General features: G+C 34.7%; 2 protein-coding genes across 2 annotated transcripts; one reads left to right on the plus strand and one right to left on the minus strand.

Moving 5' to 3' along the window:
• Positions 1-213: 213 nt before the first annotated feature.
• On the minus strand, positions 214-8,019 carry LOC122005460 (kinesin-like protein KIN-5A). The gene is made up of 23 exons (XM_042560494.1): positions 7,840-8,019; positions 7,243-7,423; positions 7,019-7,148; positions 6,754-6,912; positions 6,196-6,669; positions 5,951-6,048; positions 5,709-5,865; positions 5,560-5,629; positions 5,138-5,214; positions 5,002-5,055; positions 4,849-4,929; positions 4,658-4,769; positions 4,251-4,337; positions 3,962-4,137; positions 3,642-3,803; positions 3,447-3,554; positions 3,199-3,357; positions 2,999-3,082; positions 1,380-1,585; positions 1,197-1,298; positions 1,003-1,112; positions 779-930; positions 214-684 (listed from the first exon to the last, which is right to left on the minus strand). Exons 2-23 carry the CDS (start codon positions 7,410-7,412, stop codon positions 478-480), a joined length of 3,135 nt encoding a protein of 1,044 aa, XP_042416428.1. The 5' UTR covers positions 7,413-7,423; positions 7,840-8,019; the 3' UTR covers positions 214-477.
• Positions 8,020-11,467: 3,448 nt separating this feature from the next.
• On the plus strand, positions 11,468-11,842 carry LOC122004219. The gene has a single exon (XM_042559141.1). The coding sequence runs from the start codon at positions 11,468-11,470 to the stop codon at positions 11,840-11,842; it is 375 nt and encodes a 124-aa protein (XP_042415075.1).
• The last annotated feature ends 7 nt before the right edge of the window (positions 11,843-11,849 follow it).

Consider the following 11,849-nt stretch of genomic DNA (forward strand, 5'->3'; position numbering starts at 1 on the left):
AGCTACTGATTGTATATAAATATTTTCATATACATATTTATATTTTTGAATTTGATAATTTGGATGTCATTATTAAATATTAAATTAATTGATGTTAATATTATAATTATATAAATTTGAAAGTAGTTACTAATATTATTTTGATGGTGTGATATTGTATTTTTGTATAGGTTTTTGATGGGTAAAAATAGGCTAAAATAGTGACGAAATTAATGACAGAAATCGTTAATTGATGAATTTCTTAGTGACCTATGAAAAATAACTAATCAACTCATGTTTCTACACTACACGACCACGCAATATCGAGCCTCATTCTCCGTTCCTTTTATGAACATCTCAGTTCTGGGTTAATAAACCGCTAAACAAAACTACTCATTGCACCTGTTAGGATAAAGAATCGTTGAACATGCTCCCACTGCCTCTAATACCTTTGTATATGTGGCATGCCATCATTCAGGACAACTAACTTACTTGGCCTTAATTGATGGCAGTTAGTGGGGACCTAGAATCTTTTGATTGGTTTGCTCCGGAGAAATTTTTCACGTCGCCATTCGAAGTTGGGGTCGCCTCCCAGAACGACTTTAGTAGCTCGTCGAAACCTGGAGTGCACAGCTCCTCGATGGATGCAGCAGTGGGCAGATTGATCGGTCGACGCCTCGGGGTGGAACAGGTTGGTGTGTCCACCTGATCAATTTGTTTGTAACATCAGTTGACAAACATGAAGGTAAAAGGTAAAGAAAAACATTCCTACTGATAGAATGAGTCCTCATTAACTTACCACATATTCATCTTCAAGACACTTCCCTGTGTTAGCAGTTATCTCTACAATCTTCTGAAGATGGCAACTTTTTAATTCCCTTAGCTCCTCGTGGCATGGGACAAGCATGGAATCAATATTGCTACAAGCATCTTGGTCGAGTTTGAATGAACCTGTTGGACAAAGTTATTGGATGCTTATTCTAAACATACTAGAAACGTGAGGAAATAGCAGTGACGACTTACAATCAATGGAGGTTAGAAGATCCTTGTTTGAAACATCAACATCTTCAAGTGTTGATGAAACAGCAGATGACATCTTGGCACGGAGAAGTTGATTAGCATCCAACCCACTCCTGCATGAAGAGAACAAGATTTCTCAGATGTCGATATAATCAATGGCACATAGAATCCATAATTTGCTCCCATCAAGTAAGTACCTGACAATTGAATCCACTGATGACACATTTCCTTTCCCAAGCTTCAGCAGGGAACTTTGAGCATCTATCCACTGCTGTGCGCCCATTTTAGTCTTTGCCTTGCTGAAAATGAGAGGAAAAGATAGATTAAACAATTTCGAAATTGTAGAGTAACGTCAAAAGAAATACTCTTTCAACGCTTACCAAATTCTGAAACATTCTTCCAGACCATTTTTGCCACTTTCTACTGATGCAGTGTCCTCGAGATAGTGAGTTTCAGATTCTTCTGTGTATGTTCTCCACTGTTCTTTTATAGAATGAGTAAAATCATGAACGGATGACATTTCCTTTTGTAGATTACTTGTTCTCTCAACAGCAGTAGCACGGAGGCTGTCAACAGCTGTTTGAACCTAAAAATGGTGGAAAAATAACACTCAACAGGTGAAATATTTGCACAAAGTGTGCAGTTATAGAATTGCCTGCTTTTGATGAATGTTAAAATTCAGCACTTAGCAGTCAGATGACACTTCAAAGAACGTCGTATCTACCAGAGCAATGATCAATCTATTCAATTGGAAGGATGGACGAATGGGGTGGATGAATATGGATGGACACAAGGATGTTTTGTAATTTATCCTTCTGCTTGTTCATTTTCATTTATATATTTAGTTGGAATAATAAATCAAAGATTACCTCTTTTTTCCCACTCTATGTGATCCAACGTTTCTATATGTTCTACTAGATTACCCCTTTGTCACAGGTTAAAACTTTCAGGCACTGCCAGTAGTTAATAATGCAATATAGGCATCCTGGTGTAAAGGAACAATAAATTGAATGAGCATTACTTATGACTTGTTTTTAGATGTATAGGTCTCGAGCCACTAATTGATGAAGGCATGTTCCTATCTAGACTTTGGCAACAAGCCAACTACTTCAAATCCCCTTACACAGCTACTTATGTTCTTGACTATGATATAAATCTACCAGTGTTTGAATGCAGTGCTGCTATTGGCATTTCCACCATACGTCTTACTAACTCTGTTTGATGTCCTAGAAAATTTAAGTATGGCATGATTTAAATAATTTGGTTTTACGGAGTCATACAATAACTAATCCTGATGGACTATTTGATACAGGCATGCACATATATATGCCTATTAAAAGTAGTGCAGACGCATATATATGCCTACGAGAATATGAGGCCAAATAAAAAAAATGGTATAATTGGCTGGAATCCCAATAGGCAAAATGCATAAGTGACCTGATAACTGACATTTCTACAAAAGATTATATGCTGATCCCGGATGCCCCATGCTGACCTGATATCTGTGAATATATAACTAGTGTAGTTACAGCTAACATGACCATATTATACAATTCACATCTTGCAATAGTCCTTGTGTAGTATTGAACATCCAGATATTCGTCTATTCAAACTAGTCCTACACCTAGAATCACAGTATTGTCCTACTCCTTGGCTCTTGACCAAAATGGTTGGGGCCATGAATTTGGTGTAAATAATCCCTAAAGCAATACAATATTGTAAAATGGCATTAGCATATTTACAAGTATTTTAAATTCTATTTGCTTTTTGCTAGTACAAATATAAACTAGAGATTTCATGTCTATTCAAAGAGGCAGATCATATATCAGTTTCATGCAAAATATTTACATGAATATTAAAAGAGTTAGATCATATACCAACTTTGGACAAAATAGAAACTACAAATTTGATATCTATTAAAAGAGTTAGATCATATACCAACTTTGGACAAAATAGAAACTATAAATTTGATGTCTATTAAAAGAGTTAGATCATATACCAGCTTCTTCTTTGTAGCACTAGAAGTGGCTAACATTTCTGCCACCTTTTCCAGTAATTGCTCCTCTTCCCTAGCAGCACATTCCTACAAGAATAAGCAATAAATAAGAAGTAAGAGTTTGAGAGTTTTTTTTTAAATATAAAAGAACATGGTGTCATAAAACATGGATCTAGTATTGTTGCTAGCCAAAATGGAGTTACCTCAAACTTATTCTCAAGGTCATGAAGTTGTTGGTTCTGCATAGTTTGTGATTCTTCCATAATCTTGGTTAATTTGGATGCATGATTATCAAGGGTTTGGAAAAAACCAGAGGTAATCATAGAAATTGACCTTGTTGATTCAACAGCCCTAAGGTGACCCTGTGCATTCACATACAAAAAAGATTGTTGTTTAATATTCATAGGCATCTTCCATTTGTCAACTTTCTATATTTCTATTAGTCACCTACCTCACGTTGCTGCTGAGCAAAAGTAGCCAACTTATCCTCTTGTTGTGAGAAACTCAGCTGAAGTTCATTTAAAAGATGATCTGCCTCCAAAGCTATTCCTTTGAAGCACTACACGAAATCACAAATGTATATTTAAATTATAGTAGGAGATATGTTTGAAAAGCTTTCATAGCCTCAAAATAAAGTGATTATTACATCTTCAAGAGCCGAAGATTGCATTGACACTTGGGAATTCAATCTAGCAAGGGTATCTCCTGAATTCTTATCAATCTCACCAGCTAATTCATCCAAAGATTTGATCTTGGAACCATACATATTTTTGAGCCTTTCTACATGCAGTCTAAGTTCATTTGTGGCCTGTATATCAAAGATATTATGAGTAAAACATTGCTCATAAATGTGGTTCATCTACAGATGATCCAGGTACTTATAAGAATGTAAATATGAGAAACTATCAAGAACACATGAAGTAGAAAAGAAGAAAAGAAAAGAAAAACTGTCTAGTATATTTTTACCTTAGATTTTATAGAGACAAAGGACTCCATGTCCTCTTCCATTTCTTTCAGTTTGTTCTCTTGTTCTACTACTGAAGCTGAGACAGCTTTGTGCAAGCTTTCTAGGTGTTGGGTTAGCAGGGATTGGAAATTTTGAACAAGTTTTTTGTTTCCTTCCTCTATTTTATCTTTGCGTTCTATAAGCCAAATGAAAAGCTTATGCTATTAGTGGTTAAGATTGGAAAAAAAACAGCCATATGAAGGAAACAACAATATAGAGCATCAGAAGAATTGATATGTAAGTACAAACCTATTTTGGAGAACAAGCCAGAAACATCAGCAGCTGTATTTTCAAGCTCCGCTCTAAGATCATAAGCTTGCTCAACAAGCGCCTTCTCTGTTTGCAACAGCAAGAACACATCAAGCACTACAGTAAAAAAAATGAACAAGGCAAGAAACAACACATTGCTTCTAATCCAGATACTGAAGGATAACTCATAATACATGTCTACATGACAGTGCGTTATGAGCAATGACATTTAAATCATTACTAGACGTGAAAACATCAGTGTAAAGTGTTTGTTTGAACAGATAGGAAATAGGAGCGAAAACGACAAAATGGCATAATAAATTAGATATCAAAATAATTGAAATAAAACTTTACTCAAAATATTTGTATAATCATTGTGCAAGACTAAATGAAAAATGGCCACACACCTGACTTAAGCAGATTAATTATCAAAAATTCCTTTTCTTTTATTTTAGAATTTGCTTGCCGATATCTTTCTTCTAGGTCTGAGTAAGCATGTTCTGTGCCTACCAATTTTTTCTGCACGATATTCAAAATTATATGAGCACTAACCACGAATAATTTGCGATATATGTGCTAAGCAGACGATGGCACTTACCTGAGTTTTTTCTAGTTTGACACTTAAATCTGCACTAAGTATCTTTTGTGAACTGTAAAGCTCTTGTAGACCAACTAATTGCTGCAAAACATTTAAATATCAGATACAGACCTCTATGGAAGAAAGGATACCATCTTAAGTAATTTGGGGTACCTTATCCTTTGAATCCAAATCAACTTCCAGCTTTTCTATTTTCTCAGTCATGGCCTAAATTGAGTTGAAGGAATGATAAAACAAAGCAACTAACATAAACTCAGAGTAAATCATAAGTAAATACTTCCAAACTAACCTTCTTTTCAGCTTCTTCAATCAAGTACCTATCGCGCGGTATGTATATACCATTCTTCTCCCTTGCAGCAAATACCTCTGTTGTATATAATTTTCCAACGAAAAAGCCATTCCAAATCAGATAAATTCTTGATTACTAGACGTGAAAATTAGAATTAAGTTTTACTGGCAACTGAAAAGAATGCTTTCAGCTGCCACTCAAAGTGAATGTTTATCAATAGGAAGTAGCTTTCAAGATGATCAGAATGCATAATGAACTTCTTGTAGATTAAATCATTATGATCAGGCATCAAGTATATGAAAGACTATTGGATAGAATGCCTCAACTTGTATTATAATACGTCTAAATGTAGATTAGGAGTACTAGCAAGATCTTTCAAAACAGTTTAAGATGATAGAGAAAAACATAAACAAATTGATCACCTTGTTTCAAACGGTCAATTTCCGCATATAAATCTTTAATCATTGCAGATTTCATCATCTTTTGGTTAACCTGTGGTATAATTTAACAAATATTTAGTCAACATGAAGATGTTGTGATCACGTAAAAGAAGCTGAAAGTTATTGATCACCTCCGGCTTATTTTTGATATTCTTTGCACGGTGTGCATAATCCAATGTACTTAGAGTCTCCTCCAAACAAAATATGGAAGGTGATATTGTGGCAATAATACAAGTTTTAGTCTTTCCACCCAGCGAGTCACGTAATAACCTGGTCAATTTGCTATCTCTGAAATAAAATAGGCAAACCTTAGCCTATAAAAGAGTAAAATACGGAAGAAAGGAAAATAAAGTACAGTCAGTTTAAATAGTACCTATATGGAATATGGCCAGAATGCTCAACAAGAGCATTAATTACACGGCCAAGTGTGAGTAAACTTTTATTTATCTCCCCAGCTTCTCTTGCTCTTCCCTGAAGTAGTAGATATCAATATGAATGAAGTTAGGCAAATATATTAGAAAATTAATCACAAGAACCAAGATGGATAGCTAACTTTTCGGGGGAAAAATATCAGTTACTAAAACCTTAATTCTAATTTGAAATGCAATATTTACTCACATCTCTAGCACCAGAACGTGATATATTTTCTGAACCAGCAAGATCAACAAGATTAAGTTTTCCAGATTTAATTATTTCTTCTCCCTCAGGAGTAATTTCCTTAATGTGAATTGTAATGGAAAAAATAGAGTGGGATCTGCTGCTTTGTTTGTTGAGTAAAGTCTCAGCAGTGCGCCTTTTTGCAGACCCTTTGTCCAAGATTTTGTAGATTTCACCAGCAGTATAGACAACCTCCTCCTCCAGTCCTCTCACCAAAACACCAGCCTTTCCATCCTCCATGAGAGCAATAGGCTTCTTGTTCTTGTCATCAGAGAACTTTGATTCATCGGAGACCAAAAGATCAGTTATCTCCTCGTTGTATAGCTCAAGAAATGTGACTTTCATGCTGTACTCAGCACATTGTGCCTCCAGTATCTTAAAAATTTGTTTCACTGCCCTTGGGATAACTCCAGCATCACTTGGAAACTCTCCATTCTAGCATGAATTTGAAAAGCTTAGAGAGAAAAGAAAGCGTAGTAGCTGTAGTTCTTGCATTTCTATTTTCAAGGAAAATCCTACCTTAGTTTTTCTTCCTCCGCCTTCCATTGTATAAGTTTTTCCCGTGCCGGTCTGCCCATACGCAAATATGGTGCAATTGTAGCCCTCAAGAACCTCATTCACTATAGGAGCGACAGCTTGGTCAAACAAATCCTTTTGCTTCGAGGTTGGACCAAAAACCTACATTTTTTTCAAAAGAGAAAAGAAAAGAAGATATGTAACAGGTAAAAAAAAATATGGTAGTAAGGTGCATTGGCAAAATACTGAAGCCAGAGCTTCCAGAGACCTTGTCGAAGGTAAAGGTTCTGTCAATCAGTTTATTAGCAATATTTTGAGCAGCTGAAACTTCTCGACGGTGCTCATTGCATGATATAACCACCTGGGTGTTCCCCTTCTTCTCGTCATCATTTAATGGTCTAAAAATTGTGCAAACAAAATTTACATAAATCCAGTAAAGCAAAATCTTAGACATACAAGGTAAAAGCCTCGTCTCTTCAACACAATTCTCACCTGCATCTCAGGATGACTTGGACATTGACACCCTTCTCCTTATCAAATTTGCCACTCAAGTTACCACTCCCATCAAAGGACCGGAAATCTCTCCCGTGCTTCTCGGTGGACCTCGGAGTCTGTGAGGGCGATACCGGAACAAATCCCCCTTTCCTTTGCGCGCTATCCATCTGCCTTCTACCTGGGACGTAGAAATCCTAATCTTTAACATCTCAAACAAAATTTTCAAAACAATGCAAATAAGTTTTTATCCCTTTTGCTACGTCATTTCAGTTTCTGCATCAATAATTCAAAGACTAATCTCGCAAAACAACAATTCTAAATCCCCAATCGCCAGCTCAGGTCGCGAAAAAATGGAAAAGCGCAGAATAATAGCATCTTGCTTCTATAAAATATGAAAAATACAACCAAAATCCCATCATGAATCAACTCGTGATCGCACCCGGCACCCTAAAATAAGACAATACCGAGGAGGCGGCAGAACAGTATAGGGGAAAACAAAGCACCACGAGTAGACTGCTGCATGAACGATCGACGCGATCGGCAAATCTGGGACAGAATTCTGAAATCGAAAAATCGTTAGCCGACGACGATTACCTGGATAAAAATGAAACGGAGAGAGATTCGTCCGCAGGATCTCGCCGCTCCGGTTACTGCAAGAGATCTCTGGGTTTGTGTGAGATTTTGAACTCAAAAGAGGATTTTGGTGTGCCGGAAACGGATCGAATCACTGAGGAGGAGCGAGCAGAAAGACGAGTTAAATAAAAAAAAATGAAAGTAGATTAAATAAAGTGTCGATCAGGAGGGGTTGGTTTGAAATATGACAGAATCCGTTTGTTGCGCCGTAATGTAACGGAATTAGTAATTTGTGCCGTTTACTAGCCGTTTGCGCCGGCATCCGACCGTTAGAAGAAGAGGGGGACAGCGCGTTCCACATGTCACAACACTGCATTAATATTTTTAAACAACACATTTAAACTGCATTAATATTTTTTAAACAACACATTTATTACTCAAAATGTGCTTTAAAAAAAATAAATTTTACGTCGAATTTTACATTCTTTCAAATCTACTTATAATTTTATGGTATTCAAATTTACTTGATAAGATAATTGAATAAAATCGAGTTGAGTAGAAAATAAATTAAATAATTGAAATAATTATTTAAGTTCAATTTTTTAAATGATAATTGGGCGCTCTTCTATTACATCATAGCTCGGGATACTTGAGCATAGTTCAAATTTGGCATGAGCTTAATTTATTTAATTTGTTATCAAACTCTCAATTCAAACTTATTTAATTAATTGAATTTTTTATATTTTAAGTTTATTTAGTTGTTATTAAATTTGATAATGTAAACTTATTTATTTTAAAAATTTATTAGTTTATTTAGAATATTGATAAAAAAATTTATTAATGAAAATGGATTATGTATATCGTTCGTAAATATTAACGAGTAAATATATATATTTTTAAGATTATTTATTTAATTAAATAAATTATTCAAATTTACTTGTTATATGTATTAAATAAATTTTTATCAAGTCAATTATCAAACTTGGTCATAAATGCACATGATTCATTTATATCTGACCTAAAACGATCTTAACTAATAAATAAAGAGCTATGATATTCTTCATAAAAAATCTCAAGTAAAACTATTAAGAATAGACACATAAATGATGGGATTTACTATTTCATCTTTTTTGGGCCCCGTCATTTATATGTCTATCTTTAAAAAATTTTCTTGAGATTTTTCTTTAAAAATATCATTTCTCAATAAATAAATAGATTATGTTATCAATTATAGTCTATATAGATTACGTTATAAATTATAGTGTCTATATACTTTTTATCTGTTCACTGTATAACATTTTTATAAGAAAAAGTAAATTTAAATATATTATTTACTTTTTAAAAAAATATTTTCTTTTACTAATATAATAATATATATCCTAATAAACATTCATTCACTATCCTAGTTATAATGTTTTTTAATTAATATTTTATATTTTAAATTAAAGTTATTTTTTAAAAAATAAATAAACAATTGGAGGGCTCTTACTAATATAATAATATATACCCTAATAAACATTCATTCACTATCCTAGTTATAATGTTTTTTAATTAATATTTTATATTTTAAATTAAAGTTATTTTTAAAAAAATAAATAAACAATTGGAGGGGTCTTACGTTTGCTAATTATTCATGAGCCAGTAAATTGGCTCTATTAAGCCCAAATATTAATGGGCCTGGTCCATTTTTGAAATCGGCCCATTATGTATTAATATAGTGAGATTGGATATTCGCTTAAGTCTGGAGACCTTTAAAAAGGGAAATCATTAAAAATCTTAGGGGGTGTTTAGTTCTTTCTTATGAATCGGAATATAAATCATAGTATTATAGAATAAGAATGAGTATAAGTATGGATATCACTCTTAAAAGCAATGTTTGATTAGTTGAATATTTTCTATCAGAATAAATTAAATTTTTTTTTTACCCTTAAAGAAAAATAAGAGAAAAAATTAGATGTAAGAGAAAAATATGATGAAAGAGAAAGTATGATGAGAGGAAAAGAGTGATGAGAGAGAAAGTGTGATGAGAAAAAATGAAGAGAGAGAAAGTGCGATGAGAGAAAAATGAGGAAAGAGAGTATGATGGGAGAGAGCATGATGATAGAAGATGAGAGAGAAAATATGATGAGAGAGGATGATGAGAGAGAAAGTGTAATGAGAAAAAATGAGTAGAGAGTGTGATGGGAGAGATTGAGGAGAGAGAAAGTATGATGAGAGAGAAAGTGTGATGAGAAAAAATAGAAAAGCGAATGTGATGGGAGAGATTGAGGAAAAAGAAAGTGTGATGAGAAGAAAGAGAAAAGAGTGTGTGATGTGAGAGATTGAGGAGAGAGAAAGTATGATGAGAGAAGAAGTATGATGAGAGAGGAAGTGTGATGAGAAAAAAAAATAAGGAAGAGAGTGTGATGGAAGATATTAAGGAGAAAGAAAGTTTGATGAGAGAGAAAGTGTAATAAGAAAAAAAAAAAAAGAAAATGTGATGAGAGAACTTAAGGAAAGAGAAAGTGGGTGATAAAATGAGGAGAGAGAAAATATGATGAGAGAGAACAAGGAGAGAGAAAGTGATATGAAAGAAAAATTAAATAAATATATTTTAATATTTGATATTAAGGGGGAAAATTTTAGTTTTGGGTCAATGATATTTTTAAAATAAGAGGATATTTTGATTGTTGAAAATAGAGTAATTATGGCAAAAGGCGAATACGCTCGCCCCCAGCGCCCCCGCCAACCCGTCCCAAGGTCAACACGGAGGAGGTAAATCACGGACGGCTATTAACCTTTGGAATAATGACTAGCACATAAGGGAGGCATTTACCTCGGCTTTGCCGAGATTCGAATCCCAGACCTCATTATGGCAACACCTCATGTGCTAGCCACTAGACCCATCCGAGAGGGCGTTGAAAATAGAGTAATGACTCATTAAAGGGGAGAGACATGAGAATGAGTCATTACCCAATTATAAGGAGTCATTCCCTTATATGTATTCTCATTCCTATAATCTAAACATCAACAATGACAATCAATGATTTTTATTCCTATTCCTCACTTTTATTCCCCTAAATCAAACGCCCCCTTAAAATCTGAGCTCCTTCAAGGATACAGGATGGAAACGGTTGATCTTCTCCCCGTCGCCGCCGTTGGGCTTTTAGATGCTTTTGTTTGACAAGTTCTTTTTGGGCCAATTTCAATCTCTCTTTCCTTTGATTTCCTAAACTTGATTTGAAGGGACATGGTAGATCAGAAAAAGAGAAGAAGTCAGGATACACTAGTAAAATATTAAATTAGATCATTATATATATAATTTAAATCAAATAATATTAAATTATGTCATTCCTCCTAATTTTAATTATGTGATTATCAATTATATGATAACTAAACACACCTTTATTGTTTATGAACATCCTTGTCAACAAGAATAGATGTAATAACTCAACCTCATATTTTAAACCAATACTGCATTTCATTAATTATTATTTGGAATTGATGTTAAATTGTAATTCTCTTCTGGTTCCATCAATTTGAATTATATTGATTTGGGTGGCAAAGGAGTCTCGTTATTTTTTCATTCCTACCAGACGTTAGTTCGGTAGCAAGAGAGGAGGGCTTTTGCTTCATATAAAATGTATGTTCTCCATCATCCCAATTCCACATGGCCCTTCCTTTCCTCCCTATGGATCTCATGGAAGCCCTCCACAACCGCTGGCAGTGCATCGTCTATGCCGTAGCATGGACGATCCTCATCATCATCACCGTCGCATTGGCTGCCTTGTCGCCGGAGCTAGCCTTCATATGGGCAGTGTCACCCACATCAGCGTTCATGCAGGCGTGCGGGGCAGGCACAGTGAGGCTACCAATGGAGGGGTCGCCAAATTTGGTTGTGTGTTTGCCTTCCATCCGCTTCGATCGTTCCAATATCGACATTGTTGTTCCTCCATTGTTTGCAGTGTTGGTTGTGATGAGCTCTGCGTTGGTTGTCCGAGCAATCGGATTGTGGGAAGCAGAGGAAGAGCAAAGGATCAACTGAGCTAGTA

Source organism: Zingiber officinale, chromosome 7B, assembly GCF_018446385.1.
Source record: "Zingiber officinale cultivar Zhangliang chromosome 7B, Zo_v1.1, whole genome shotgun sequence".
NCBI lineage: Eukaryota > Viridiplantae > Streptophyta > Magnoliopsida > Zingiberales > Zingiberaceae > Zingiber > Zingiber officinale.